Below are 20,800 nucleotides of genomic sequence, written 5' to 3'. Positions count from 1 at the left end.
ATCAGTAAATAGTATTATTTATCAATTGAATTATAATTTATTTGTAATATTATTGTTAATTTCATGAGTACCTACTATTTTGAACCCGTCTCTATTATAGTCTCTACTCGATAATCTAATCCCATTGACAGTAATAAAAATACTTTTGACACTTATTCGGAAACCGAATGACGTGAGGCGGGAGGAAAATCCACTTGAATTTCTCATTGGATGATTAATAATTAAATCTTGATACGAAATGATAACTTTGTAATAAAAACACCGGTGAAATGCTAATAAGTTTACAATGTTAAAGAACAAGACGCAGACGTAATGTAATTTACGTTAAATGATTACTTTGTCTTGTGATACTGAAATAATATTTCAGGAAAGCATACGTTTGAATAAAATAAACAATCCTTGAGTTTGTTTGAAAAACGAGTGAATCGTGATTCAATATAGGAAATAAATTTAATATGAAGCCTGGTTGTAACGGGTGAGTTTTTTCTAGTTATAGTAAATATTGTTTTTATGTTACCTATTTATTTTATAGGACAAAAACATTTTTGTGGTATAAATTTTAGGACCAATTAACAAAATGGGTTCATATATATTAGTGTGTTAAGTCTATTTTAGTATTTTCATGTTGCGAGTTTGTGTGAAAATCTGATACTTGAATAAAGATCCAGCTGAACCATGCATTTTCCTAGGATATATAGTGGCTGTCACTTTCCAGCCCTAAGTATCATACACATAAAAGATGTTTCTTTGGATTAGTTGTAGTGTAGAAAGACTGAATATTGAGATATGGGTACAAATCTAAGGTTGGAGAACAGATGTGATGTATAATGTGATTTGTTTTATATCCTTTTAAAAATAAGCTTAAGAAATTGCTTTGATGGAAAAAGGCATAATAGCGCACTTCTTGTATCATGTAAATGAAAACAAAAGCAAATTTTTCTTCTAATATTTGGTTAGTCCTGTCTCATTTTTTAAGAGCACTTCCATAAATTATATCAGCAATTTCTAATATTCAAGCACAGGCAAAAAGTGATAATTGAACTTTCCGATCCAATGAATTTTTTTTTTTTTTATTATCAGCATTTTATTACATTTTGCAAGGTTAAAAACATCCACTCATATGTAATGATAACATAAAAGTTAAAATAATAAACAAATAATTTACACAGCTGCTGTTAAACACACAAAGAAATAATTGCTTTATTATAATATCCATAGATAATTAATTTCAATGTTTTACATTAATAACTGTATTTTTCATAATTTTTCTCTAAACACCTCTCTAAGATTTTTCACAAATCTTACCTACATCCAAGTATTACTTTTACAGGACATGAAGAGTAAATATTTGTCTTAACCATTTCATGTCCTGGGTGTGTGGCACATTTTACAATAATATTAAAGCAAAGTGGGTACTTAATACAGTCCTCCATTATCTTGGTTAAACATTATCAAAAGTGATTCAGCAATCTCATATTTTCATCAATATTAGAGATTAATTGAATATGAAAATTAATTGGATTATGTTCTTCACTTAAAAATAGATAAGATGTTATATTTTATTGAGTAATCTGATGGTAATGCATTTTTCATGTTACTAAATTAAGTTTTTTGATCGAAATGATTATTGGTAAACATTTAAGTCATTACTAAAACAATAATAATGTGAAATATTACTAAATAATTTAAGTATTTTTATGCAATTTTTAAGGTACGCAAGTGAACATTAAAATAATTGTATTCATCAGATTTTTTACACAGGTTTTATATTATGATTTTCTCCCAAAGTTTCCAAGACTTTGCAGGCTTCATGCTCTCGGGGACTAAGGTGTTGTTTGTCAGAAAAGTCAAAGCTATAATATCTACTTATAAATTTACAAATTTATAGGTATAACATTTTTTGCTGTTGACAGTCCTATCTAGACGTTGAAAATTACAGTCTCAACTTTTCACAAATGTAATAAAGACTTTGTATTCCCAATACCATTTCAAAAACGAAACTTTCTATTGTCAAATAAATTCAGCATTTTATAATTTATACCCAACAGCTAATTAGCTCTAATGCTACATAATTTGCAGTAATTTTAAGGACTGAGAAGGGGAGGGGGCTTTAGGGAATCATCATACCTCCCATGCTTTCCAAAGACTTCTAAGGAGTTTGTTTAAATACAAATAAAATCATATAAAAAAATATAGTCAATATAAAACATAGTATTGTTGAATGTAAACAATGTTGTATAAAATATGATAGAATCACCTTGGGGCTGTGGAGGCTATGGGGGGCAATGCCCTAACATAAAACACTTGATGCAACACCTTGAATGTTATCTATGATATTGCAAGTAATACAATAAATTATTGAATCAGGTGTGCAACTAGTGCCTTTGAGTGGCCATTATCTAATGTCCCCTACATGCTAGCTGGATTTAACAAATTATTATTTAAATTTACCAAATGTATAAATATAAAAGGAGAGCATGACAGCAATGTACAGAAGTAAACATTTTATTTTTTTAACTTTGTTGGAACTTGACAAATTTATTACTAATGATATATTAATATTTCTCTTATTGCGTTCCTTGGTTGGTTGAATATAAATTGAAAATTCATTAAAAATAAAAGCTATACTACTACAGTGTGATTTAGGCCGCTACGGTGCGCGTAAGACAAAAGCCCAAACCTTTTTGGTAGTAGAAATTCTAGCAGTAGGATAGTATATTATTAGTATGTATTCATGTAATCTATCAAAAACCGTCTATTTCTCGTCGGTTAAATTTAAAATTGGGCATCCGAACAGCCAATTTAAAATACATCAATCATAAATTACAAAACATTGTCGCTGACTATCGCATATTACTAAATATCACACGCTGAACAAGTGCGATACAAGCTGATAACACTATTCATTTGTAATAGAAAAGTGATGTTCGCACTTTATATAGATACATATATATCCGAATATGCTTTGGCGGACATTTAACCGTTTCATTTGACCATGCTGAAAATAAGGCTATTTATAAATATAGTTAGATATCACGCGCAATAAAACTTTTTATTGTTTTTATAAAGCGGCTCTTAAAATATATACGTATCATGGTTTCCAATTGTTACTAAAGAGAGTTTTAGATTAATATCCCAATAATTTGTAATTTATTTATTTTTGCCACGAGGTTTATTCGATTCTGTTTCTATCAATGACTATCATTATAAACTCGAGATTTTGAATTCGCAGAATTTGTTATTTTCTGCTATGGACTAGTGTATTCATTAGTATTTGTGCGCGGTCGTATAATATCCGCAACTTCTAAAGCTAGACCCCCACAGCGATACTGAGACCGCACCACAGCGAGGGCGCATTCGTCACGCATAACTTGCTTTTACTGTAGAATTAATGAATAGTATGTCATTCGTATATTATCCGTATCTTCATTCGTTGCTCGTGTACGCACTGTTTTGATAACCGCTTGCTATTGACCCGACGACCGTCGCTCGTCACCGTCGTGCCGAACTTGAGTTTAGTGCGAGTTGCCACGTTTGTGTATATTTCACGTAACGTACGTTATATTTTTTTTTATTAATTGATAAATTTTAAGCAAATATTTTTTCGGATATTTTTTCCTTTTGACAGTAGTATGATTGGTCTCGCTAATTATGTGATTATGAATAGTATTTTGTGTAGTGTGAATATAATCACAATAACTACAAGGCTTTTACCTTTTTACATCGGATCACAAAGATTTAAAAAAATACATTTCGTTTATGTGTAAAAAATGATCGCGTTTCGTTACGGTTTCATTTTGTTGACCTGCGTGTATACAATTGGTTTAATCAACTAGATTGTTAAGCGTCGAGTTGTTTCTTTAAACGATAATCGTATATACTGCATATGTACTTTAAAAGTGAGTGTTGTTTTAAGCTATTTTGATTTCAACTGCTAACGAAGTAAACTTTGCCATAAAAAACGTCTAATAACGTCTTTTGGTACCATTGTCCCGCGCGATAACTTTAACATGAGTACATAACTACGGATATGTGAATATCTTCTGTCCTACATGCTTGTCGATAACCTAGTAGTCATAAATCAACAAACATCAGGATCTACGTTTCCATGAAGGATTAGGGATATCAAATCCATCCCAATATCCGTCGTGCCAATATCCGCGTCGGGACTCTATCACTTCTTTCTCCTACTTTATTGCCTTTACTAAATTTATATTAGTATTCGGGATTCAAATCTAATCGATGATTAGCCACGACTGAAATACCTGAAGAGCATGAAAATACGTAGCAAATAACTATAAAACTATATTGCCCAATTGCCTGCCGATAATTTAACTGTACGATAAATTTGTACGGTATTAACTGTTTATTGTGTTTCGATAAAGCTCTATTGTAATAAACGTAGGTGTTCAAAATCCGGTTAGATGTTCCCATTTTAATGACAACGATTTTTTTCCTAGCTCAATGAAACTACTTACGCTAATTTTGTCACCAGTTTGAATTTTATGATTTTTTTAGCGAACATTTCAACTCAACTTCACGTCAAAAAACGTCTGGGTACGTTCAAAATGTCCAGGTAAATTATTTTGGACATTATATTTTAACCTAATGTGTACTGTGGACGCTTTTCGGCTTCGGCGATATACTTAATGATAAGGCATTGGATGTGAGTGTCAAACATACAACAAATATAATCTGAACCATCATCCTCCGCATTCTGCTGTAGGTAGTAATCAATAGGCGTCAAGAGACGTAATTTCGATTTGTTATTGCATAAGCATAGTTAGATCCCAGAAAATACACCCCCTTTAAAACTGAAATTTGCAGTTTCTGCTTTAACTTACAGACATCCAAACATTTTTACAAGCCTTAGTAAATATAAAATTAGTAAGATTTAGTATAAAATGACACCTCGGTAATGCATACTCATTATTAGTGAAACCTGAATTCTAATTAGCAATACTTGCATTAAACCTCAATGTTAATTAAAATGTATGTGGGATATTATATTGTACCTTACGTAAGCCAGTGTCAAGGAAACCGTCTGATAACCTCTTCGTGATAAATATTTTGCAACTAGTAATATGAGCAAAATAAATTATACGTAGTCATTATATTTTCTTTGGTGCCTAATATAGTCTCACTTTGAAATACGTTTGGCAATTAATAACAAAAAGTCTTACTATAGTCTAATTGCTATTTATTTCCATTATTATAAAAAATAATTAAATTTAATATTTTTCTGTCATAAATTAACATACAAATGGTACTGCATTGATAAGCATCTTGCAAAAATTATTGCTCATGAAAGTTGAGGTTAGGTTAGGTCTTCTCAAATAAGTCAATACATCATAAAACGTCTTTGCATACGTAATCTGTGATTATTATGTATATAGCACTGACCTTATGCAATAAAGTTATGTTATTTTATATGCCATAGAACAATTACGTGTGTTCAGGGATCATGCCAAAGTTCAGTACGTGAAGTAACAGTTTAGAGTTCATTTCCGCTTAACCATGATAAGCAAAGAATTTATCGTCATGTATGTTACAAATTCGGATCCCGAGCATTTCATATGTATTTTTGTCTCTAAATTAAGCAATAATTATTACACAACTTATACTGACACCGGAGTATTCTATCCGAACAGTTTCTAAGCTAAAGTAGTCCGTTACACGATTCAGACGTGATAATACGTCCGATACAAATTCTGGTTCTCAGATAACTCCAACGCCTACCAGACCCGAGTAATAAATACAATACTCTACCGGTTTCAAAGTTAAAGGACATCATTAGACAAATAAGACGTCATAGAACGTCAGCCTTATAAATGCGTTACTAATACATTATAGTGCTACTTTTCTACATATTCAATGGAACAGTAACAATTGTTAACACAACTGCATGAAACTTGTTTATTGTTTAATTGTTAGATAAAACGTGACTGCACGTCCAATAAGCCGGCATTCTAAACTATATTTAATAAAGAAGATATTAGGGTGATTTTTGTTTGAGAGGCCGCATGTTTACACCAACCATAGTAGTGCGTGAAGTTAATTATTCTAGAGGACATGAGAATGGATTCGCGACCATTTGTACTAATAAATAAGGGCATTCGTGTTAATGGTAAAGTGAACATAGAATAATGTTAGATTACTTAGTAGCAGCCGTTTTACGACGCACTACAATACAGTTTTACCTGATAAGAAGTTAGAGGATTTAGATGAAGAACTTAATAGAATAAGTCTTGATGATATTAAAATGGAGTAAATGTATAAAAAGCATGATAAAAATATTGACGTAGAATTTGACTTTCTCATTGTTGAGTCAAGAGATAAAATCGATAAGAAAGGTGATGTCAATGTAGGTAGGTACTACGGAGATGAGTTTAAGAAACATCTAATTCTAGATAATAATAACAAATTGACAACTGATTTAGACACGAAAGCTATTAAAACGTAAAAACACAAATTACAAAAGTCGAAGAAAAAGCTAAAATTGAAATCTGGAAAAACGTCAAGGTAGGTGCTGTATTTGAGGATGCTCTAATAATGTATTTTGAAAATGATTTCCCTTTGTTTTTTTCAAAATGAAGAATCTATTAACATGCCTTATTACTGTGAGATGCTATAGTAACTAGAACTAATAGATTAAAAAAAAGTATATGTTGAAAAACAATTAAACTATATTATTATAAAGATAAGTATAGCATCGGACGTCCATCCACGAGGGGGACAGATGACCTGATAAAAGTCGCAGGTGTTCGCTGGATGCGGGCCGCTTCCAATAGGTCGATCTGGAAATCTTTGGGGGAGGCCCGTGTTCAGCAGTGGACATCCTACGGCTAATGATGATAATAATGAAAAACACTTTTCGTGTGCATAAACTATTTATGCAATAACAACTGAGTGAGCAAAACTTTGTTAGTATAAACTTGCTTTCAGGAGTACCAAATTTATTTTAGCATACAACACTATTAGTATGTCAATAACTCCACGAGTTTGAGCAACTTGCGTAATACTGACGTAACGTACGCAAACATAATAAAAACGACCCACGTTAGCTAAAAGCTGATATATGACCCAAGTATCGTCTTTCCGTATTTTATGAATTTTGTAGATGTATTATTATCATTTTGACTGTATCGGCGGTGTAGTTGTACTGGGTCTATAGGCAGCGCTATGAGGTTCTAGGTTCGAATCCCGGGTCGGGTAAAGTGATATGTATTTGGGTTTTTCTGCTCAGTATCAGCCCGGAGTCTGAAATTTGTGCCCGATATGGCGATAGGCTCCCCCTCTATCCCATCGTGGGACAGAACAAACTTGGCGAAAAGTTGGTGCCCTGGTTGAGTCTCTGCATACCCCTTTGGCGATAAATGCGTGATGATGTGAGGTGTTATTATTTTTACGCGAATGTTACATCTCAGTCTGCCCCATGACTATGAAGACAACAGTCTTCGAAACCTCGGAAGCAAATCTATATATATATAAAAATTAATCTCTATTTCCCTTGGTCACGCCATCACGCGTGAACGGCTGGACTGATTTCACTATTTTTTTTTGTTGTGTTTGTTATTGTTAGGATAAGGATCTTATGAAAGAAAAAATTAAGGAAGTTGTGCAGAACGTTAGATTTAAGAAAAGTTACTTTCAGCGATTGACAGAATGCACGTTGCAAATTCATAGTTAAGACGGGACGTCTGTCGGGTCAGCTAGTTATAATATAAAAAATTGCGATAAGATCCGAAAAATTGTTATTTCGATGTCCTATAAATGTTTTGTAGGATATTTTTTGCTGAATCTTATCGTTTTGGAATATAGAAATGACTAACTCTCCTTATAATATATCCAAGGTTGGATAAGACGTTTGGGACTTGCTTTTGTAAATCGGTATCTAATATTCGTAGTGATTCAAAATCTATAAACAGCGTCTGCACTATGTAGCTGAATTCTAAATTATAATCTTCGTGTGACCTTTAGAATTCAGTTTCTTATATTTGTTTGTAAATCTAAATATTTCTATACGATTGGCATATTGCACGTACGTGGTACGACTGCCATGCCGTGTTGAGTGAGAGCTTCGATTCCCGGGTCATGATAATGGGTTTACTGCGCAGTGTTATCCCGGAATCGCGCCCGACAAATGTTAATACGCTCCATAGTCCTGACAAGGTGGCGGGATCCGGCTATTTTGATATTTTTCTCACCATTAAAAAAGATGCACTGTATGTAGGTATGATATAGTTATACTTACATTTCGCTATTTTATGTCATATATAATGTTAGATCTGTATATTAATTAAACCTTTTCCCGCGATAATAGTCTTGTTTTATATTTTCTCTGGTTAGTATCCTATAGCACTCAGGAGTAATGTAGCCTTCTATTGGAGAAAGAATTTTCAAAATCGGTTCAGTAGTTCCAGAGATTAGTTCCTACAAACAAACAAACTCGCAAACTTTTACTCTTTATAATATTAGTATAGACAGGGACGATAGCCTAGTTGGGTGTGGAACGGACTGTCGAGACGAATGTCCGCAGGTTCAAATCCCAAGGGCACACACCTCTGACTTTTCTAAATTCATGTGTATATTCTTTGTGAATTATCAATATGAAGGAAACATTGTGAAGAAATCTACATACCTTAGAAGTTCTCTTTAAGAATTTTGAGGATGTGTGAAGTTACCAACTCGCACTGGACCAGCGTGGTGGACTAAGACCTAATCGTTCTCAATAGTAGAGGAGGCCCGTACCCAGCAGTGGGACAGTATATAATACAGGGCTAATATTATTAATAATTTTACATAACACGTTTCATTCCACAGCACCACAATGCACCCGGCAATACTAGTGACTGGCGGCGCTGGGTACGTGGGCTCTCACACGGTGATATCTCTACTAGAGAACCAGAGCGAGGCAGACCCGTTCGACATCGTAGTGGTGGACAATTTGTCGAACGCGTACCGAGCGGAGGGGCAGAAGAAACCGGAGGCGCTGGTCAGGATCGAGGAGTTGACTGGGAAGACGATATATTTCTACCATGCGGATATAAGGGATGCGAAAGCTTTGAGCAATATATTTGAAAATGTGAGTATTAAATTAACTGTGGCGTTTGAATTGTAAGACTGCGTGGTGAGGTGTCGTGTTCCATTCTCGGGTCGGGCAGTGATGTTCTTCCAATCAGTATCAGCCTAGAGTTTGGAATTTTGCCCGGAATAGCAGGCTTACCTCCATCTCATCCTAGGACAGAATATATACCGCGTAAAGTGCACCAGTGTGAGTATAAATCTCTTCTAGCAGCTATTTGTATGTGTCTATTTCTACCGTCAAGCGGCAGTGTGCTTGCATTGTTGGGTTCCGATTTAAAAGACGTTATAGTCAGCGTAATTACTGAGCATTATGAGGCTTAACATCTCATGTCTCAAGTTGACTGTAATTCAAAGTTGTGTATGGTGTCGTTACTGTATATGGTCGTATTGCATACCATTAGACAAGCGGCATACTCGTCTCGTCATTTAGTTGAAATAAAAAACGAATCTCTCATACTTTAAAGTGCTTATTATTTTACTTACTATTTATTATTCTTAGAACGGTACCAAATACGAAGCGAGGCCATGAACTTATAAACTAAATAGATTCTACTCATGATTCCGTCTCATTAAAGTCCGTTCCCGGGAGAAATCAAGTCTAGCTTAGCAGTAGCTTCATAGTTTCAGAATCATGGCAGCCGTTTCATATATAATTGGACCCAGTTATTCCAAAATGTACCAACCTAGAAATTATTCAAAAATGAATTAATATTTAACATGCAAATACTTTACTAATAAACAGTTGCGAAGCGTCCATACAATCCGATTCTTACCGTCTTCTCTTTAAGGTTTATTTACGTTTGTCTTAGTTTTTGTTTTGTGTTAAATTGGTCATGATATGTTAACTAATAAAAATACGCCAATATCTATTCATATCTTGATACAAAAAAGTATGTGTCAACCAATTCACACTTTGTTATACGAAGAAAATACCAGCTGTAACAAATAACAATCCACAAATGTTTGTTAAAAGTAGTTCATAGTACAATTTGCCATAACTCTGTCCATTTATGTTTACAAAATACTTCAACATGTTAGTAAAGATAAGCAAGTAGACTAAAACAACACTATTATAATACCTAATGAAATGTTGTTTACTTGCTACGGTAAACGAAGGACCATAATTAATAACATACATAGCTTCATCGTGATTTTATAGTCGTTTTGGGACCAAAATGTGGATACTTAGAATAATTTGTAAGACCAAAAAAAATTGTGAATTAATTGTACTGTTCATAATTTAAAAATATAGATTTTGATATTATTTTGCACTTGTTCGAGTTTGATAATGATAGTAACGTCGCGACAATTATCCATGAATGGCACCGATCGTAGTAATCATAGTAGTACGTGAGATTTAGTGGTATTACCACGAGTTCTCATATATTATTCGTAAAAAAATATTTTAATATTTATTAAAAAATATTTTTATTTTATTATATTGGTATTTTTAAACTCTATTATTGACACAGAATCAACCTAACAGCTGGTTGAATGAGTTGCAACTCTGACTACCCCATAAAAGGCTATGTCTAATTTTATCTATGAATCTGAAGGTCGTGTTAATAGATGCAACTCAAGTAACGACAGTGCGATATCAGCTGAGATGGTTTCAAGTTATGGCCAACATCTTAAGATAGTCCTTGTTTGATAAAAAGAAATCAACATCTCAAATGATATCTTAAAGTCCACAGCATAACGGACGGATTTTGGCAGCTGAGTTTTGTATTTTTAACAACGCCGACTCAGCTGATAACAAGCTCTTAAACGTCAACTCAACTTTTGTTTATTAAATAATTCAATACGTTAGTTAGATTGTCTACTTGAAATTTTAATCAAAGTGAGTTTGATTTTAAGAAACTGTTTTTCGGATTTTTGTCGGTTTTTTATCTCCCGACGTTTCGATGACTTTGCAGCCTTCATGGACAGAGGGGGTACAGGTGGGGTATCTGAGATGTTGGTGGTCCGAAAAGTTAAAATTGATATAGATTTATTAAGGCCCTAAAACTTTATCTATGATTACTGTTTGTTCCAGCACAAAATAGACTCTGTGATCCACTTCGCAGCGCTGAAGGCGGTCGGCGAATCGGTGCAGAAGCCGCTCGAGTACTACCAGGCGAATATAACAGGCACCTGCACTCTGTTCGAGGTCAGATTTTAGAACAATTGCTCTTAAAATGATTTGCGGTAAACCATAATATTAGCCCTGTATTATAAAATGAGCACGGGCCTGCTCTGCTACTGAGAGGGATTAGGTCTTAGTCCACATTTGGCGGACTTCACTTACCCTCAAAATTCTGAAGTTCTTGCGCAATATCTTGCCAGATCTTGCTAGTATAACCAAACGTAGAATTTTCAAGTATACGGGTTTACTCGACGATTTCACACATTGCTCACTTTAATTTTCGTGTGACCAAACTGGAGTCCAAACCTGGGACTTTCGATTTAGCAGTGCTATTTATTTTATTAATTTACAATAAATTATTTTCCCAGACAATGCGCAAATACGGCGTGTACAAGCTGGTGTACAGTTCCTCCTGCACCGTGTACGGAGAGCCTCAGTCGCTGCCGATGAACGAGGCGCACCCCACCGGCGACTCCTCACCAGCCCCTACGGGAAGTCCAAGTACTTCTGCGAGGAGATCATGAAGGACCTGTGCCTCAGCGATCAGGTATCATCCTCGTAACTACGACGGCAGTACTGATGGTTTTATAGGGCGAAATACTAAATGATTAGCCGTTAATTGTTCGATATAGTTTATTTACACACCACAATGACAAAGGTACGTCCGCACGGCCTAGGACCGAACCAAAGAGTGTTGCAAGTAAAACAAAAATATTTGGATATGATAAATCTAATAAGTACCGGTTGAATTTTTTAATTAAATTCATCAATACATAATATCAGCCCTGCATTACATACTGTCCCACTGCTGAGCACAGGCCTTCTCTACTACTGAGAGGGGTAGGCCTTAGTCTACCACGCTGGCTCAGTGCGGATTGCCAGACTTCACACATCCTCAAAATTCTTATACAAAACTTTTCAGGTATGCAGGTTTCCTCGCGGTGTTTTTCTTCATCGTTAAAGCAAGGGATAATTCACAAAGAATACCAAACATATCTCTAGGAAAGTCAGAAGTGTGTTTGGGTTTTGAACCTGCGGACATTCGTCTCGGTAGTCCATTCCAATCCCAACTTGGACATTAGCGCTTCTAACATTCTTTTACACGAGGAACAACATTCACCTGCTGAAGTGGATGTTTGGAGCCGATCGTAATGAGAATGTCACGTTTTAGATAGCTTTAAATAGCAAAAGTACTGTTGTAACCTAAAAAAAGTTACTCGATAAAGTTATACTGATGTTTTCCTTCTGCACGGGCCGTCTGGATATTCAAAGCCCTTAAAACCTGTTTATTTCTTTCCTGGCTTGAATTAATTGTTTTTCGATTTATTCAATAAATCACACCCTGTATAAAATGTTTCCCAGAGCTGGGCAATAATCTCGCTGCGCTACTTCAACCCTGTGGGAGCGCATCACAGCGGACGCATCGGGGAAGATCCCATGGGCATTCCCAACAACCTGATGCCTTATATATCACAGGTATATACGTAGGATTTAAATAAAAATACTTTTTGTTTTTATTTATTGTTTTTGAAAACAATCACAAATAACAAAAATATTTTTATCTCCAAGTTAAAGTGACCCCACTTCACCTGATGGTAAGTGGAGTGGGTCCAATATAGAATGTCGACTGACGAGATGATTACCTCTCGCGTCGGACACAATTATGCCGGCCTGTTGGAACCGGATACACAGACTGATGTGGACCGGGCTTTATGGTACAATGGCGGGTTTGTTTGTGACGGTGGATCCGGGCGGATATATAATATATCCTACTACCAACAAATAGGTTACTAAAAGTAGTCAAAATTTATTGATCTCATTGATAACGACAGAAAAATACAAATCAATTATATACCGGGACAAATTATTTTATTCGAAATTGTATTTATATAATTTAGGATAACCTTCAGATTTTTATTTGCAACCATAAAACAAATCATCAATAGACTAGACGCACCACAATATCAAGTAAAATATGTTGTCAAAGAATATATTTATCGAAATTAAGGCAAATCATTTTAAATTACAAAATGTCGCTGGTAGCGGAGCTGGATGATCATAGTCTGTCATTATCAAATTAAACATAGATACAGAAATATAGGTATTAAATATATATAAAAAGTGAGTAAAATGAAAATTATTTTCCGTTATAAACCTCGCAAGGTGTCCCTGACCGAGCTATGAACCCGTTCTCAGGTGGCAGTGGGTCGTCTCCCCGAGCTGCAAGTGTTTGGTAACGACTACAAGACGGTGGACGGCACGGGCGTGCGCGACTACGTGCATGTGGCCGACCTCGCCGACGGACATGCGCGTGCGCTCAAACTGTTCCGACAGCCCGGCTTCAATGGATTCCATGCTATTAACTTGGGTACGTGTTTTTGAGTTTTTTAATTTTGGTCCTTCAAGCAGGATTTCAAAGATTTTTGAAGTTGGTGCTGAGGTTTTTTTTAAATTCTTTGTTTTTATTTTTAACTAAAATGATATATTTGTATGTTCTACACTATGTAACTCTAAAAAGTTAAAAATACTACTTGTAAAGATAAAAACATTAAAAAAGATATTGTTGTAAATATGGTATATGTTCTTAGTAATTAAATAAAGTTAGTAAAAAGATGTTATTGACATGAGTGTTTATTTCGGACTAAAGAGAAGTAACTATGGCAAACAAAATACAATTAGTTCTAAAAATAGAACATATAAAAAATAATAAGTCACGACGAAGGTTACAATCTCCAACAGCCGCCCTTAATCGCAGTTGTGACAGAAACAAAACAAATAAAATAATTAAGTTTCTAAACCTAAGTTAACTACACATCGTTTGTGTGCTAGAGGTCCGAGGGCCTTCGTTAGTACATCAGCAGGCATATCGTTACTTTGTATATATTCTAACTTAACAATATTATTAGATACCTTTTCCCTAATAAAGTGAAACCTAGTATCTATATGCTTCGTCCTGCTGTGGTGTACAGGATTTCGAACAAGATTAATGGCACTTTGGCTGTCAGAAGCTAAGTTAACTGAACAAAGTATACCTGTTATCTCGTATATAAACCGACGTAAGTAACACGCTTCCTTCGTGGCAGACGCTAATGCCATATATTCTGACTCGGCCGAACTTAACGCAACAGTAGGTTGCTTCTTGATTCCCATGATACTGGACCTCCACTTAACTTGTAAACATAACCGGTGTATGACCTTCTGTCGATTGGACAGTTTGCCCTGTCTGAGTCAAAATAACCCTTTAAAGGTTCTCTATTCTTCCTGTAAACCAATGAATAGTTTAGGGTAACTTTTAGGTATTGCAGAATCCTTTTAGCAGCATTCCAGTGTTCTTTAGTAAAACACGTATTAAATTGACTTAAATAGCTCGTGGCGTAAGCGATGTCTGGTCGTGTGTTTACCGCTAGATACATGAGGCATCCTATTAAGTTTTGATAAGGATAAGACTCACCGACTTGACCATCCATTCTTTTTCCATATTCTTTTAATTAATGGAGTATCCACGGCCTTACAATCCTTCATATTAAATTTTTCTAATATAGAAAGAATATAATTTCGCTGGTTCAACCTTATACTCTCGGAATCACTTTCAACTTGTAGTCCCAAATAACATTTCAATATTCCGAGATCTTTTAATGAAAAATATTTCGACAAATCTTCTCAAAAATTCAAATTCTTGACAGTGTCAAATGTCAAATTAGATTTAAAGAAGACTATTATGTCATCAACAAAATTCCCAATATCATAAGTTCTTTACCATAGAGTTTGGTAGTTTAATTTTGTAAATCCATTTACATGGCATAACCTTTTTTTAGGCTTATCTACTAAATTCCTTGTATGGAGTTTCATTAAAGAACTATACTCACCAGCCATATTATGGTGCCACTTATGAGCATCATCGGCATGAGTAGCTTCGTAATATGTCGTAGGTTCATTAGAATCTACCATTGACGTATTGTAAGCTTTATAAAAATTTGTTGTTTTTCTGTCTCTGGAAGGGTATCTGCGCTCAGGGTGCGATTCCTGTTCCAAATTCGCTGTCTCTTCTTCCACACTAGGCAGCCTTAAGTCAATGAGAGACTCTCGCTCTTCCAGAGTCACTGACTCTTTTGTACTTTCTAGATTTACTGGTAAAGTTGCTTCAGCCGCCGGGCTGATACTCTCATCACAGTCATAGAATTGACAGTCATGATCAAACTCAGACTCAATCTCTTTTTGCTTATCAAATAACAATATAGATTTTGACTGTGCGACAGATTGCTTCTGCTTTAGCGCTGTAAAGCAATTTTCAAAAAAGGTTGCATCTCTGGATATAATAACTTTTCGTGGGTTAGCAGGATCCCTAAAAATATAAGTGCCTGGATTTTCAGAATAACCGACGAAAATTGCTTCCTGTGCCTTGACATCTAATTTCTTCCTGTGCCACGAAGGTATATGGACTAGAGCTCTACAACCAAATACTTTTAGATGGCTAAGATCACCTTTTCGTCCATACCATTTGTCATAAGGAATTTGTCCACCTAAGGCTCGATGAGGAGACCTATTCTTAAGGTAAATGGCAACTTGGAATACATCTTCCCAGAATGCTTTCGGTAGTGAACTTTCAGCTAGCAACGTTCTTGCCTTTTCTGTAACCGAACGATGGGTGCGTTCCGCTACTCCAACTTGCTGAGGACTATAAGGCGTCGTTGTTTGATGTTCAATACCTTTTGAAGCAAGATAATCAACAAACTCTTTATTCACGAACTCCTTACCTCCATCAGTCCTAATTGCTTTAATTGTTTTATCTAACTGATTTTCAACAAAACATTGAAACACACAAAATATATCTTTGACTTCTGTTTTAGAAGAAATAAAATAAGCAAACACTTTTCGCGTATAATCGTCTACTATTGTCAACATATATCTATTTCCTTGAAAAGAAGTTGTAGACACCGGTCCCATCAAATCCATATGGATCAGTTCCAAAGGGAAGTAGCCCTATTAAACGCTAACCTTTTGAAAGGTTTTCTTGCTTGTTTACCTTCCACGCAAGCGATACAACTAGTTTTATCTACTCCTGTATACTTTATACCTACCTTGTGATTTTTCAGTTGGTTCATGCCTATACGACACAAATGTCCTAACCTCTTATGCCAAATTTGATAACTATCCTGACAGCCAGAGTGCACATCTTGTGTCAAAAATTATCCGCCACATTCTCGGAAACATTTACAGTACCATCTAAAACGTACAGTCCACCACAGGGCGAGGCATGAGCAACAGATTCACCTGTAAAATTAAAAGTATCAGATTTATAAAAGTTACATCCATTTTTATCAAAAACACAAATAAAACCCTTTTCAACAGTTTTATATACAGATAACAAACTAGCTTTCAAATCTGGTATATAAGCAACATCACTAATATTGTTGACCACGTTCTCGGGCGTGTTTATTGAAATATTTCCAATTCCGCAGCACTTAATCTGTTCTCCATTTGCGACAGTAACAGAACCTTGATTCTGTATCGAGATATTCTGAAACCAGTCCCGTCTAGAAGTCATGTGTCTAGTACAACCTGAATCTACATAAATTATGTCCTTTCTTGGGTTTCCAGAAGTATTAAGACTTGTAAATATCGTATCATTGGTATTTACCGCATTGCCTTTCTCCTTCTTGTTTCTCTGTGGACAGTCTGGTCTCTTATGTCCAGGTGTCTTGCACTCATAACAAACTATATTCTTCTTCATTGACTTAGGCTTCTTCTTCGCATGAAAGACAGAGTCTAATGATGTAGCCACATCTTTGGACATTTCATTAAGCAGTTTTGTTTTCACCAACTCTGTAGTCACGTCTACATTGCAATTTTCTAAAGCCATAATGAGAGGTTCATACCTTGGAGTTAGACCTCCCAAAAGTATTGCAGCAATAGACTTGTCCTCTATGACTACATCAATATCCGCAAGATCCTGTGCGGTTGACATAACTGCGTTAATATATAGTTCAATATTTTTGAACTCTGATAGACTCAACCTGTACAGTCTACGCTCCAAAAATAATCTTCGTCCTATTCCCTTATCTTCAAAGGCTTTTTGCAAACAAGTCCATGCCTCAGATGCAGTTTTCGCACATCTTATATGGGTTATCGCTGCACCTTCTACTGATAAGCATATCTTTGCTAATGCCTTTGCGTCTTTGCGTACCTTTGTAGAGGCAGGGGTTGTGTCTCCATTTGGGTATCCACCGATTGTTTCCCACAGATCCTCATGCATAAGGTAATTGCGCATCTTAAATTTCCATGTAGGATATCCATCTTTATTCCTCAAACATGAAAATGTAAAAGATGAGCTCGACGACGGGGAATTTTTCACACTCGAAACATCTCCAGATTCATGTGACATTTTCAGACTATTACTATTTCCTAGTCACACAAAAAATATATACAACTTTATTTTACCAAATAACGTGAAAAAACTAAGAACTAAGCGTTCGTGCTGATAACGTGTTGTAAATATGGTATATGTTCTTAGTAATTAAATAAAGTTAGTAAAAGATGTTATTGACATGAGTGTTTATTTCGGACTAAAGAGAAGTAACTATGGCAAACAAAATACAATTAGTTCTAAAAATAGAACATATAAAAAATAATAAGTCACGACGAAGGTTACAATCTCCAACAGATATTTGTTTTAAATTCTTTAACCTGTATTTTTAATTTAGTGTAATCGTAAAGTATTTTACTGACTTATTTAATATTTATTTCGTTCACAGGCACGGGCACAGGCTACTCGGTCCTGCAGATGGTGAAAGCGTTCGAGGAGGCCAGCGGTCGGTCGGTGCCGTACCGCGTGGTGGGGCGGCGCGCGGGCGACGTGGCGGCTAACTACGCAGACGTGGCGCTCGCCGCCCGCCTGCTGGCGTGGCGCGCCACACGCGACCTGCCAGACATGTGTCGCGACACGTGGCGCTGGCAGCGGGACAACCCTAAGGGGTATCAGGCGTAGGTATAGGAACCTTACAGTCCACAAGATCGCAACTTCGATAATGAGTGATTTTTTTAGAGAACAGTTTTTAAAACACGTCAAATTTTATTTTATCATTTACCTAAGGCTTCAGTGCTACGATCACGAGGCTGATTTTAAAGAGAAATGAGCGGATTGTGCAACTAATACTTGACTTATTTAGATTTACCTGTATATTAAAACTGAAATATAAGAATTCAAGAAAACGACAACTACTGGACGCCCGATCGCTTTATCACTTTTACTTCTTTGGAACACTTAACTATGGCTGTAAAATGATTAGCTATTAGGTATAAAAAAATCGATTTAATCATCCTCTTATCGAAATATATCGTTAGGTGAATTGATGCGTTGATTGATAATCTGCGTCAAACCATCCCCGATCTAGCTATAGATACCCTTGTGTAAGTCAAGAGACATTTATCGAATGTTGAATATGGTACAAATACTAAAATATTTTAATATGTAAATACGGAGTTCTTGTCGATAACATTTGATACTCAGTTTTGTTTACCAGACGTGTTCCCGTGTTTCATAAGCCAATCACATTGGAAGCGGGCAGTTACAAGTTTATTCTTTATGCAGTTCAATAATTATCGACGTTCAATTGAATTCGAAGCCCCAGACCGCTTGCTAACAATATCCTGAAATTCCGATTCTAGATAAACACCATTCCAAATGTAACCAATGTAGAAAAATCCAATTTTATAAAAAAAAAAACTCAATGCGACCGACAACGGACACCATTTTGCTATTTCATGCCTCATGTATTTTATTGTGATTTTGCGGGTACTTTTCCAAAATGTTACCTTAGAATGTAATACACACTTGTAAAATATAGTGCTTGCAAATACAGAATAGTAGTCGATATAGAATTTGTGATAAAATAGTACACAATTATAGTTATAGAAAATCAGTGCTATATAGAATGCTAGATGACACCAAAACACATGCCTTATTATGTATATCGAAACATCCAAAGTGCTAGACCAATTAATAAAAAAAATCGACATCGAAAAACATTCGGAATTGAGTTAATTGGTATCGATAGTTTGTGAAATTGTAAGGTAGTATCAAATATCGATACTAAATAATTATCGATACGATTCTTTTAGCTTATATGTTTGATTGGATCACGACTCGGTATTCCTATTCATTGCAGTTTTTATGTAGGTAACGGCTTGCTTCTGGTACTACTGACAAGTGGGTCGTGAGCTCGTCTACCTTCAAAAGCCATAAAAATCAAGTATCGATACTTTTGACTCCGTACATAAATAAACTGCCAACTTAATAACACTTTTATAGATATTGTGGATGGAGGCGAGATATCGGTTTATCGATATTTAAAAATTATTAGGCCATTGCGTGGAAGGTCCGATTAAATTAGTTAGTTTCCTTTCACATTCATAATATACATTCCTGCGAGTATTAAACATATAAAATTTATAATCAAACATGTGAAGTTATTTAATCCGTAATATTATATGAGTTAAAAATTAAACAAAATTTATGAAATTTTTAAATGACTATTTTACTTGATTATTAAATATTAATTTTTATTCGTTATATAGAGGATTCGTTATATTTCTTACTCAAATACTTGGGCTTTCTTGTACGCTATTGGGCCAAGGTAAAAACAGTTTCAAACTGGTGGAATAATAAATAAATAACAATAATCATGAATCGAGATGATTGTTATATTTTTAATGTGAATCAGATGAAATAAATCGTGATTGTTAAATCGGTGCCCAGAAAAAAATATCGATTTATTAAGAGATTTTATTTACAACTTGTGAACACGACGAAATAAATGTGGCATAATTTATTTACTTTTTAATTTCTAGTTAATTATTTTCTGTATCGAATATTGAAGCCTGTGTTGGCTGTGTGTTTAATTTATTGTCGAATATTTTAAGTTATAGTTTATGACCAACGTACGTTCCTATTATGTTGCCATAATTATTTTTTATATATTCAATACCAAATGTTGACCAAAGTTCAAGAACCAGTGAATTATATTTATTTTTAGGATAGTTTCAAATTATTTTTTAATAACTTCTAACATTTATTTAAATTGTACAGATTTACCCCCTTATTCATTGACGTTCTTTATCTAAGGACGGAGCATTGCTGTGATAACAAGTCTGTTTCTCAGTGCTGACGACATGGCAGCCTTCGTAGTGCGTAGACATAGGGCCGTTGTGATTGGCTAATATTGAGATACCAGTGGCGAAGCGTCCATACAAGCCGATTCCTACCGGGTTACCTTTTGTAAATTAACTTATAATAATAAATGATAAACATAACTATATAATAATAGTGTATTCAAACAAGTCATCCTATACTTATTTCATTAAATCAATACTTCAACGATTACGGTACATAGTTCATATTATCAATTCGTTAAATCGTAACTCGCGCGCAGTGCTCGCGCCTTATACTGTTCGAAGTGAACCCGGCCGCGCATAGCTTCTCTCGCGATATTGTTGTCTCTTTCACACGCAACGCGGTGTCTTTCTCTAATCTCTTGGAAGTGACGTAAAAATACATGTGTGCGTGCGTGTCTGTAGACGTCTAGTACTTCA

General features: G+C 35.1%; 1 protein-coding gene across 1 annotated transcript; it reads left to right on the top strand.

Moving 5' to 3' along the window:
* Nucleotides 1-140: 140 nt before the first annotated feature.
* On the top strand, nucleotides 141-18,956 carry LOC119188536 (UDP-glucose 4-epimerase-like). Its single transcript, XM_037442673.1, is given in 8 exon segments — nucleotides 141-475; nucleotides 8,824-9,085; nucleotides 11,123-11,236; nucleotides 11,581-11,685; nucleotides 11,688-11,759; nucleotides 12,575-12,688; nucleotides 13,409-13,580; nucleotides 17,965-18,956. Coding segments are annotated over 8 exon segments (1,092 nt in total). The 5' UTR covers nucleotides 141-455; the 3' UTR covers nucleotides 18,198-18,956.
* Nucleotides 18,957-20,800: the final 1,844 nt, after the last annotated feature.

This window comes from Manduca sexta, chromosome 4 (assembly GCF_014839805.1).
Source record: "Manduca sexta isolate Smith_Timp_Sample1 chromosome 4, JHU_Msex_v1.0, whole genome shotgun sequence".
In the NCBI taxonomy this organism is placed as follows: Eukaryota; Metazoa; Arthropoda; class Insecta; order Lepidoptera; family Sphingidae; genus Manduca; species Manduca sexta.
The sequence above is the reverse complement of the archived record's forward strand: the minus strand, read 5'-3'. Positions and strand labels throughout refer to the sequence as shown.